This window comes from Cydia fagiglandana, chromosome 18, assembly GCF_963556715.1.
Source record: "Cydia fagiglandana chromosome 18, ilCydFagi1.1, whole genome shotgun sequence".
Taxonomy (NCBI): domain Eukaryota; kingdom Metazoa; phylum Arthropoda; class Insecta; order Lepidoptera; family Tortricidae; genus Cydia; species Cydia fagiglandana.
The window spans coordinates 6,552,107-6,562,759 of NC_085949.1; the positions used below are offsets into that span (position 1 = coordinate 6,552,107).

A 10,653-nucleotide genomic window follows, 5' to 3' on the forward strand; every position below is an offset into this window, starting at 1 on the left:
TAATATTTTGGGGTAAAGATGGTATAAATAGTCTATTACTTATCAATAATATATTTTGGTTGCCATTGAAGACAAGCGGCATTGAGGTTCAATGACCTCAGATATTCCATAAGGTAATGCGTCGGGTATTGGCATTTTTCAGCAAACCAATGGCTGATTTATTGCATGCGACCAAACCAAATGAAGATTATTCTAGTTAAGAAAGACTTGACGAGAGTAACTTTGGTATAATAGCAGGCTACTTGGATTTGTAATGTCGGTCGATGTACGGTTATAATATTTGCTGGGCGCCCCAACCAGAACTGAAATTATCAAATTAGTTTTGCAGAATGCTAATACAGTTCTCTACCAAACTTCTTTTCCCGTATTGACTAGTTTTTTTGGGAATTTTCAATCTTTTTTCCATAAGGTACCTTTTCGACTAAACTCTGAGACGACATTACTAGGCTTATAACTAACTTATAACAAAAATAAAAACAGGTAAACAAACGTTACGCATTAAGGTTTCAGATCACACAATAAAAAAAATTGAGCATTTTTTCACCTCTTTACAAAACATTTCATATCTCCGAAACTAGAAACCCTCATAAGGTACCTTTTCCCGTGGAACGTCACATATGTAGATGTAGAACCAAGCGATCAGCAATTTCAAACGCTTACTTGCCAACGTCCATACCACGTTGAATACACCGGTTCTCGTCCGATCACCGAAGTTAAGCAACGTCGGGCGAGGTCAGTACTTGGATGGGTGACCGCCTGGGAACACCTCGTGTCGTTGGCTTTTTGCTTTTTCAGCTTCGCTCTTTTCGAATCTATAGTTCGTTTTTTTAGCATTAGAAATAACTTGCGAGAAGGTAAGCGATCTTGACATGGCTTATTAAAAATCAAAAACTAGTACTTATGAAATCAGAAGAATATAAATGATCGTATTAGATTCATAATTGTTACATATTTGCCATGACTTATTTTCAAAATGTGTTTTTCAATTCAAAATCCTTATCTATCTATCTATCTATCTATCTATATATCTATCTATCTTCTATCTATCTATCTAATCTATATATCTATCTATACATATAATAAAGCTGAAGACGGTCGAAAGTCTGTACTTGGAAGATATTTGAAAAAAAGTTGGCTGGGGATACTTAGAATCGATAACAGAACACGTTCCAACAGTTTTTAGAATTTTTGTCTGTTTATCTGTTTATCTGTTTGTCTGTTTATCTGTTTGTCTGTTTATCTGTTTGTCTGTTTATTTGAACGCGCATCACGTGAAAACGGCTGAACGGATTTTGATGAAAACTTTACTAATCTGTCGAGAAAATCCCCGGCCAGGTTATAGGCTATAAAAATTCAACCCCTAAAAGGGGGGGTAGCCACAACACTCGATTGACTTAAGTTTGCCCCTGAATCTTATGGCGCTACTTAGGAAAGAGGGGCAAACTCTTTTCAACTATTGCTCAATAGTTGTGCTACAACTATTGAGTATCCTGGTAAACTAACAGATGGCGCTGAATTTAATACATTGTGACATGAATAAGCCACCGAGGAAAGATTTTGCCAAATTAACTCTAAGTTTAGAAAGGGAGTACGGATATATCAACAAAAATAATGGAATAATTATGTTGATTTAATAAATTAATAATACAACAAAATTAAACGACGGTAAATTAATTGCCCCTCATTGCACAGTGCCATCTTTTGGGGAACTGAGTAAACATTAAGTAATCAAGAAAACTAAAAATTAGTTTACATAGTTACGTAGAGGTAAAATAAACACACATATCAACACGCGTATAATTGCATAGTTATTTAAAATTATTAATTTTCTCTATCATGAATCGTAATTATTGCACCCATATCAAATCTATATTCATAGGTATCGCCTACTTTAAGCACTTAATAATAATGACCACGAAGGTGGGTACTTTGAAAAAAAAACATTGACCTCTGTCATTTGCAGTGCCAGATTAACCCTTTTAAGCAAAATAAGCACTTGCTTATGGCACCAAAACCGTAGGCCAAAAAAAGCGCAGGCTGCATTAGCACTGCAGTCGTCGTGGAGTAGGTACCTACATGAAACTTTTATACGTGTACATACAAGTACCCATCTAATAACGAAGGGCCGTATATAGGGATCAAGTAAGAGAGTGAGGGTACGTAAGAACATCTCCAACGTAGGCTTTCGATTTGACCTTACGCGGAGGCCCTTAAAGTCATGGAAAAAAATCTTGCTTTCGGGCTTGCGGCCAGCCGATTTTTTCGACATAGGTTACCGATTTTATAGCGAATTTTGCTCTCTTGCACGCCAGATTTGTCGGCCAAGCCGAGTTGCTCCTTAGCCGCGATCCTGAGACCTAACTGTCAAAGTGTTATAAGGGGCCCCGTGAAAGCCGAAAACTAAAAGCATCCTATGAAGTAGCGCTTTCGAGTGAAGCCAAAGAGCGAGCAGTAGAAGAGTCGTGATTACATGCATAGATTCGATTTCAAGCCACTCCTTTGCAGTTCGGCGTAAGGTCTCACGCGAGGTCTTCTGCCTTATAAAGATAAGATAAGATAAATAATAGTTTATTCAAGTAGGCATATTACAATGCGCTTATGAACGTCAAATAAACCTTTACCGGCTCCAACCGTACACCTCTGCCCCGAGAAGATTTAAATCCCCCCTCAATTGGAGGAGGGTATCCCAATATGGGACCGGCAACAAACTCGGCGGGACACATCTTTCCAAAACATTATTACATCTTATAATTAACATGCATTACGAGTAATTAAGAAAAATACAATTTAAATTACTATAGAATTCATGCAATTATACTCAGTGAGTACATAACTTTATAGAATTTGATATAAAAAATAAACATATATGTACATGAAATCACAAATACGTAGCTCTTTCAGAAAACATATCAAATCTTACAAAAGGAAAAGAAATTAAAATCAATAAAAGAAATGAGAATACATATTATATGAATCTGACTGATTGTTATGAGATGCTTTCATACAATTTGATGTGCTTTCTTACCTGAGCTGAGTCACCTTTAACTCTACACATAATATGGCAAAGTTGATCTTCTCCCTTAATTACACTTGGGCGTGGATCCAAATCCAAGCTTTCCTCTTTCGCAGCTGGGCCTTCTGCCTTGCTCACACTTCGCCAATTCAATTCACTTGGTCAATTCAAAGCTCTGCTTTCTTGCATCTTTTCTGTATGAAAACAACCTCGCTGAGACCCTTAAATGTCGAGCCCTATGCGAAGCTAGGCTGATAGAAAACTGTCCCGTCCCTTCTCTGTATGAAATCCTGGATTCGCGCCTGGTTGGGACTAAAAGTAAAAAATAATGTATAACTGTCTATCAAATTGCGTTTTTTATATCGATAAATTTTCGCGCTCGCTTCGCTCGCGTTTACAATAACATTATAAGTTACGATAAAAGTGACATTCGGGTGGCGACTGCAGCAGCATTAAAGTGACATTCCATTTCCAACTGCAGCTGCAATACTGTTCATTTTCTATGGCAATTGACAATGACAGCGACGCGTTTCCATAGTAAAATTAACAGTATTGCAGCTGCAGTTGGAAATGGAATGTCACTCTCACTCTGTTAAACGTTACTGCTGTAGCACTGTCGATTTTCGTGATAAAATGATGTGACTGATTTCCATACTAAAAGTAAAAATGCACAACTACTTATCTATCAAATTGCGTTTTTATATCGAAAAATTTTCGCGCTCGCTTCGCTCGCGGTTTCAATCACTTTCTAATGTATGGCGACTACAACAGCATTACTCTGTTGCAACGTTACTGCTGTAGCACTGTCGATTTTCGTGATAAAATGATGTGACCGATTTCCATACTACACGTAAAAATATACAACTGTCTATCAAATTGCGTTTTTATATCGAAAAATTTTCGCGCTCGCTTCGCTCGCGTCACAGAATCAATAATTGTACTAAGTACTTCAAGACTCACTCTCTAACAAAACGCGTCTGTTACGATCAGCACAGATATGGCCGCTAGGTGGCGACAGCGCCACGCGCGGCTTATGGCAAACCCCAAAATGGGGGCCGAACGGATGTACTTTTAGCTACCTGTAGCAAAGCGACGAAATCGCGGAGTCAGACACGCCTGCTCGCGTTTTCAACAACTTTCTGATGTGTGGCGACTGCAGCAGCATTACTCTATTGCAACGTTACTGCTGCAGCACTGTCAATTTTCGAGATAAAATGATGTGACCGATTTCCATACTAAAAGTAAAAATTTACAACTATCTATCAAATTGCGTTTTTATATCGAAAAATTTTCGCGCTCGCTTCGCTCGCGTTTTCAATGACTTTATAATTATGGCGACTGCGGCAGCATTACTCTGTTGCAACGTTACTGCTGTAGTACTGTTGATTTTCGTGATAAAATGATGTGACTGATTTCCATACTAAAAGTAAAAATGTACAAATGTCTATCAAATTGCGTTTTTATATCGATTTTTTTTTATATCGCAAAACTATTGATTTTGGATTGTAGTTTTATTTTGTGGTACCTAATTGTAAAATATTGTATCTGGACTGCAGTCCTCTAGCATATCCATCTGTCAACTATACTTCAAGTTCCGCCTCCAGGGGAGAGGGAGAGAAATTAGGATTAGAAATTAGCCGCTTACTGACACAGATCGAATTCCACGCGGGCGGAGCCGCGGGCACAGCTAGTTTCTAATAAGTACTAAAAAAAACGAACTATAGATTATTTGAACAAACGTTACCAATGGCGCTCGAACATGTAACAGGTTGTTATTTATTTTTTAGTACCAAGATGTGCTCCCATATTAAACTTACTTTTATTTTAATGTTTCGCTGATTATTTGTAACCAATCTTTGATTGTATCGATCCTTGAGAATCATAAGGTGATTGTTTATGATTATACAAAATCATTTTCACCACACCAGTTCGGAAAGGCTTACATTGCAATTCAAAAACTGATAGGGAATCTTTCGCTTGCTCGGGTATCAATATTAGCACGAGCGGTTAAACAACAACTTTGCCCCCTTGTAAAACAAATAACTATTTTTTTTTAAATTCAACCTTACACAATGAACTTTCATGTTCCGGTAATGTTTAGATCAAAAATTTTGCACTCTTGATCGCCAACGTCCATACCACGTTGAATACACCGGTTCTCGTCCGATCACCGAAGTTAAGCAACGTCGGGCGAGGTCAGTACTTGGATGGGTGACCGCCTGGGAACACCTCGTGTCGTTGCCTTTTTGCTTTTATTTTGGTTTCTCGTTCTCCTCTGTTCGTTGCCCTAACCAGCTGTCTTATCTGTTTGGCACGCGCTAAGTAGACGCGTGCCGGCCAGTTCATTATACATCTAATAATATCTAAGGCCATAGAGATGATAATCAATAAACATTAAAAATCACTCTGAATTTGTTTTAGGCGCCTTGTGTTTGCGGTATCTAATACAATAATATACTCTGATTGAATTTCGTAACTGTGGCGCCGCACTGGCGGGTAAGAAACACAAACTAACTGTCTGACAGTTGGCAGCTGCCAAATAGTATGAACAGTCTCTCGTGATCATGACAGTTGACAGTTTCTCTACGCTGTGCGCATTCGTCGCTAATGCTTATACCACCATTCAATTTTCAAAGAAAGCAAAATCAACTCTTTCCTACACTACAGGTTCAAATTCAACTGGTCTATTTTAGACTTTTTCTTATGCGGCTGTCTAAGATAGGAGCGCCATATTTGACTACTCGGCATTTTGCATGAAATCTTAGCGTGGTCAGACTCACCATAAGATTTGATTAACGCACTAATACATTTAAATTTAACTATTTATTAGTGCCACTAAAAGCAAGTAGTCCGCCTAAGTAATTAAATAGCGATGACGAATGTACATGCAAAAACCTCAACACCCAAATTAACATGCAATCTAAAAATGAAACAAAACTACGTAATAAATACGAATTTATTTCGTTATAACCTCCTAATTTTCATAATTCAATGCAACATCGTAATTTTCGGCGGAGCGTATAAGTAAATTTGTAAAGGCGTAAACATTTAAACACATTAAGGATATAGATTATAAATACTATGCGGCATCCAGCGGATTAAGTCAGTCTGGAACAGAAAATTTACATGTGAATAATTTGAACGAACAAAACGCAATAATAATCTTATTGCAACGAAATAAGGGGTCAATCGCGGACGGTCTAGAACGCAAAATGACTACAGTAATTTTGTCTATATCGCTATTAGTCTACATCGCAAACGGTCTATAACGCAAAATGCCCACTTTTTATATCACCACATTTTACATAGGTACGTTAGGTTCGTTAGGTATCTTCAAATGGCCGAAGGCCAAACAGCACAGAATAGGAGCCCCGCGGAAGCGTCATTTTAGTCATTTTGCGTTCTAGACCATCCGCGAATAACCCGAAATAAGGTTTATCAATGCTCAGTAAAGTCCCCATTTAGACGCTTCAAGAACTTGCATGCAATATTCGATACATTGCCAACTACAAAGTACTTAGAGCATTTAGTAACTGCAGACGTCATGGCTGTCATTTTCTATACGAAACAGAATTTTTGCGGGGAGGGGACGTCAAATGTACCTATTGCTATTTCTACATGATTTGTACGTGACGTACAAATAGCCATGTCCGTCCATACAAAAGTTTGCACAATTGTGCAAGTTTTTCGGCAGAGGGGTAAGCTCTTAAAGGCGACTCCAGTTATTAAATGCTCTAAGACAGAGTACAATGAATTCAGTCGATCGACTAAATACGCTAAGTTCTTGAATTGTCTAAATGGGGTTTTACTGAGCATTGATGGGCCTTCTCTCGTTGCAATAAGGTTGACGAGATATCAGTTAACGATGTTGACGATGGTACGAAGCCTATTACAGTCTGTGTAACGAAAGATAGCGTCAGGTACAGCGAACAACAAAATTGCATGGACACATTATGACTTATGAGTGAATTCATTCATAAAGTGGCTATGCAATTTTGCGATTCGGTGTACGTGATATATTTTTATACGTCTGAAATTTGGGATAAGGCAAATTAACGGTAAACCTATAGATTTTTGCTGTTAGTTGTTCATACGCGTCACGTCGCTTACGAAAGTTGACCTTTTGATGAATGCCTCGAAATTTGAACATATTACTCATGCGCTTTGTCGTGACGCGTCTCAGTTTAGACAGCGACAAGAGAATCCCTTTTTTAGGGTTCCGTACCCGAAGGGTAAAACGGGACCCTATTACTAAGACTCTGCTATCCGTCCGTCCGTCCGTCTGTCGGTCTGTCACCAGGCTGTATCTCACGAACCGTGATAGCTAGACAGAGACAGTTGAAATTTTCACAGATGATGTATTTCTGTTGCCGCTATAACAAAAAATACTAAAAACAATAAAATAAGGATTTAAGTGGGGCTCCCATACAACAAACGTGATTTTTGACCGAAGTTAAGCAACGTCGGGCAGGGTCAGTACTTGGATGGGTGACCGTTTTTTTGCCTTTTTTTGCATTATGGTACGGAACTCGCACTTGCCCGGTTTTTTTTGCAGTAAATAAAAAAAAACTTATTAAACAATACTTTAAGACCAAACCAAACTAACCAAATTTATCTACTGATTTGATTAAACTAATCAATTTACTATGATGCAAACAAATTAGTACTTTCTTACCTATTCGTCGTTAGAGAAAAAGTAACTCCTCTGTCTTTTCTTTACGAACGTTAGGTTAGGGTGACTTCTGAAAAAAAACAAGACATGATAAGCTTATTATTATGACTTATTGTAAGTCTACAAAATACAAATCAAGATACATAGTTCTGCATAGCAATAATTACAGATTAAACTACTCTAAAAGCTCTACCTAGGTCTAAGCTCTATATTATAGGCTAACTACAAATATGCTTTGCAGAACTATGCACTTACTGAGGGCAAACTTTTGGTGCCACCATCCTTCTTTTTAAATATGTGCCAAATCCCAGACAAGTTTTTGTAAAATGAATACTTCTCGTTTCTCCTTTAAAAAGCAAAGAAATATGTGTATGAATTTGGTGTTCTGTGCACTCGACAATATATAATACTAGCTTGTTTTTAAATATATTTAACATCGAATAGTTTTAACCTTCTCAACACTATGTTTACGTTGTGATTCCTACAATGTCGCAAAAGATTGAAAGTGGAGGCATACGCTGTTAAAGCTTAGTGCCTTTATACAAGCTGTGTTAGCCAAATTATTGCTGCAAAACAGTTGGCTTGCGATTGACATTTTTAATTATTTAGGTTTTGGATGATAGCTTGCAAGTCATAATGTTTAGTAGACGTTACTGTATATACCTAGACCCCATCTTTTAAAGTGGTTATAGTTATAAAACGGCTTTAGACTCGCGCTTGACCAATGAAAGGGGCGTTTTGGCAGGCGTGGCTCACTCCGCGATTTCGTCGCGTCACTACAAGTAGATGCGGCCACACCAATTTTGGTGTCTAGCCATAGTAGCCTGCTCGCGCTTGCGCCACCTAGCGGTCATATCTGTCGTAATATACGCGTTTTGATAGACAGTGAACCTTTCTGATGTATCTAGTACTATTATTTATTGTGGTTTCGGTCAGTGTTGCCACTTAAATTCGCCTCTGTTCAGACATTATAAACAAAAACGAAATTATTTTTGTCAAGTACACAGAAAATCCGTCTTTGTATTTATCTATCAGTAAGAGCATAGTCCCCAAAACTCATAATTATTAATGTAACCTCCCGCATCAGTAGTTTTACTACGTTCGCAAGCACATTATATTTGGCCACGTCCATCCCGTATTGTACTATATTGTTGGCGCAGTATGAAGACATAGGCGCCACACAAGTGTTGTATACTAGCAATGCGAACATCCATTTCTGTGTCTGGTTGCTTCGTAGACTTCTGTTCGTCAGCGGCCGTTCTCTCTGTTTGATAGGCGTGAGCTGGAGGGTTGACTCTGGGCTAGTCGGGCGTAAGCTAGGCGGGAAATGATTAGGGTTAGTTTTGCGATGGTGGAGTGGGAAAGGGTTGCATGAATGATACTTACTTGGTGCCGAAGTATGAGGGCGGTGTTGTGTCCAGCACACTGGTTGGCTGTAAAAATAATAGAATATAGTTAGTTATTGTCAAAAATGTTACACTAAATTTTATTGCCTCTAATTTTAACACATTCATTGCCACTAAGTGCTACGGGTTACGCTCGTAGCGCGTAGACACGGTTTTGCCGTATGGAGCGCGTAGTCGCTACGAAAAGTGTACCCGACAGTCGGGTTCTTGGCCCTGAATGTGTTAATACTCATCAAAAAAATTTTAACAAGCCCAAATATAATGAGGTAGTTTTCAAGGTTTCGATTGGACCTCGGAAACTGGTAATAGCGTTATTTAATCTAACTCATGTACCGCCAATGTCTTCCACAGTCAAATCTGTGTTTGTGTATAAGGTATTTAACTAACCCTTTTCCTTTTCCACACTATCCACCACATTCGTCGATGAAAGCTGCGTGTTCTTGTATAACGCCATTCTCGGCGTTCACACAACCACACCTCTTATTGAAGCAACTTCTTTCGCAAGTGCTGTCTCGACTATCTCGCTTGTCCCTTACACTGTATTTTACTAACCGTGTTCTCCTTCTCCTCGCTATAGAAGAAAGCTTCTTATTCTTGCATAGCGCCGGCTGGCACCGACAGCCACTCCCGCACCCGTTGCCAGCCTTCACACAGCCGCACATCTTGGTGGAGCAGCTGCCGCGGCAGGTGCAGTGCGTGGTGCCGCCGCTATCTCGCTTGTCCCTTACACTGTACTTTACTAACCGTGTTCTCCTTCTCCTCGCTATCCGACGCATTAGTAGAAGAAAGCTTCTTATTCTTGCACAGCGCCGGCTGGCACCGACAGCCACTCCCGCACCCGTTGCCAGCCTTCACACAGCCGCACATCTTGGTGGAGCAGCTGCCGCGGCAGGTGCAGTGCGTGGTGCCGCCGCTATCTCGCTTGTCCCTTACACTGTACTTTACTAACCGTGTTCTCCTTCTCCTCGCTATCCGACGCATTAGTAGAAGAAAGCTTCTTGTTCTTGCACAGCGCCGGCTGGCACCGACAGCCACTCCCGCACCCGTTGCCAGCCTTCACACAGCCGCACATCTTGGTGGAGCAGCTGCCGCGGCAGGTGCAGTGCGTGGTGCCGCCGCTATCTCGCTTGTCCCTTACACTGTACTTTACTAACCGTGTTCTCCTTCTCCTCGCTATCCGACGCATTAGTAGAAGAAAGCTTCTTGTTCTTGCACAGCGCCGGCTGGCACCGACAGCCACTCCCGCACCCATTGCCAGCCTTCACACAGCCGCCCATCTTGGTGGAGCAGCTGCCGCGGCAGGTGCAGTGCGTGGTGCCGCCGCTATCTCGCTTGTCCCTTACACTGTACTTTACTAACCGTGTTCTCCTTCTCCTCGCTATCCGACGCATTAGTAGAAGAAAGCTTCTTATTCTTGCACAGCGCCGGCTGGCACCGACAGCCACTCCCGCACCCGTTGCCAGCCTTCACACAGCCGCACATCTTGGTGGAGCAGCTGCCGCGGCAGGTGCAGTGCGTGGTGCCGCCGCTATCTCGCTTGTCCCTTACACTGTACTTTACTA

The 10,653-nt window shown here is 40.4% G+C and overlaps 1 protein-coding gene and 2 non-coding genes across 7 annotated transcripts; 2 read left to right on the forward strand and 1 right to left on the reverse strand.

Annotated features, from left to right (window-relative positions):
- Window positions 1-662: 662 nt before the first annotated feature.
- LOC134673695 (5S ribosomal RNA) lies at window positions 663-781 on the forward strand. The gene has a single exon (XR_010099504.1). It is a non-coding gene; the product is annotated as a 5S ribosomal RNA (ribosomal RNA).
- Window positions 782-5,138: 4,357 nt separating this feature from the next.
- LOC134673689 (5S ribosomal RNA) lies at window positions 5,139-5,257 on the forward strand. Its single transcript, XR_010099499.1, has one exon. It is a non-coding gene; the product is annotated as a 5S ribosomal RNA (ribosomal RNA).
- Window positions 5,258-5,977: 720 nt separating this feature from the next.
- On the reverse strand, window positions 5,978-10,404 carry LOC134673317 (chromosome-associated kinesin KIF4-like). Of its 5 annotated transcripts, XM_063531287.1 has the most exons (6): window positions 10,041-10,404; window positions 9,072-9,118; window positions 8,894-9,001; window positions 7,941-8,031; window positions 7,689-7,755; window positions 5,978-6,121 (listed from the first exon to the last, which is right to left on the reverse strand). In XM_063531287.1, exons 1-5 carry the CDS (start codon window positions 10,341-10,343, stop codon window positions 7,744-7,746), a joined length of 561 nt encoding a protein of 186 aa, XP_063387357.1. In that variant the 5' UTR covers window positions 10,344-10,404; the 3' UTR covers window positions 5,978-6,121; window positions 7,689-7,743. The 5 variants fall into 5 exon arrangements, 3 of the variants coding, with proteins under 3 accessions (XP_063387357.1, XP_063387359.1, XP_063387356.1); XR_010099457.1 differs by lacking the exons at window positions 7,941-8,031; window positions 10,041-10,404 and adding an exon at window positions 9,644-9,821 and having other exon boundaries at window positions 8,761-9,001; XM_063531289.1 differs by lacking the exon at window positions 8,894-9,001.
- Window positions 10,405-10,653: the final 249 nt, after the last annotated feature.

What these genes read in the sequence shown, in the direction of transcription:
- LOC134673317 (XM_063531286.1), bottom strand. Translation starts at nt 10,343, where the DNA reads ATGGGTGCGGGAGTGGCTGTCGGTGCCAGCCGGCGCTGTGCAAGAACA. An exon ending in GCGAGGAGAAGGAGAACACG is followed by an intron (nt 9,119 to 10,040) that starts GTTAGTAAAGTA and finishes TTATTTTTACAG; the next exon opens with CCAACCAGTGTGCTGGACAC. An exon ending in CCCTCATACTTCGGCACCAA is followed by an intron (nt 9,002 to 9,071) that starts GTAAGTATCATT and finishes TTTCCCGCCTAG; the next exon opens with CTTACGCCCGACTAGCCCAG.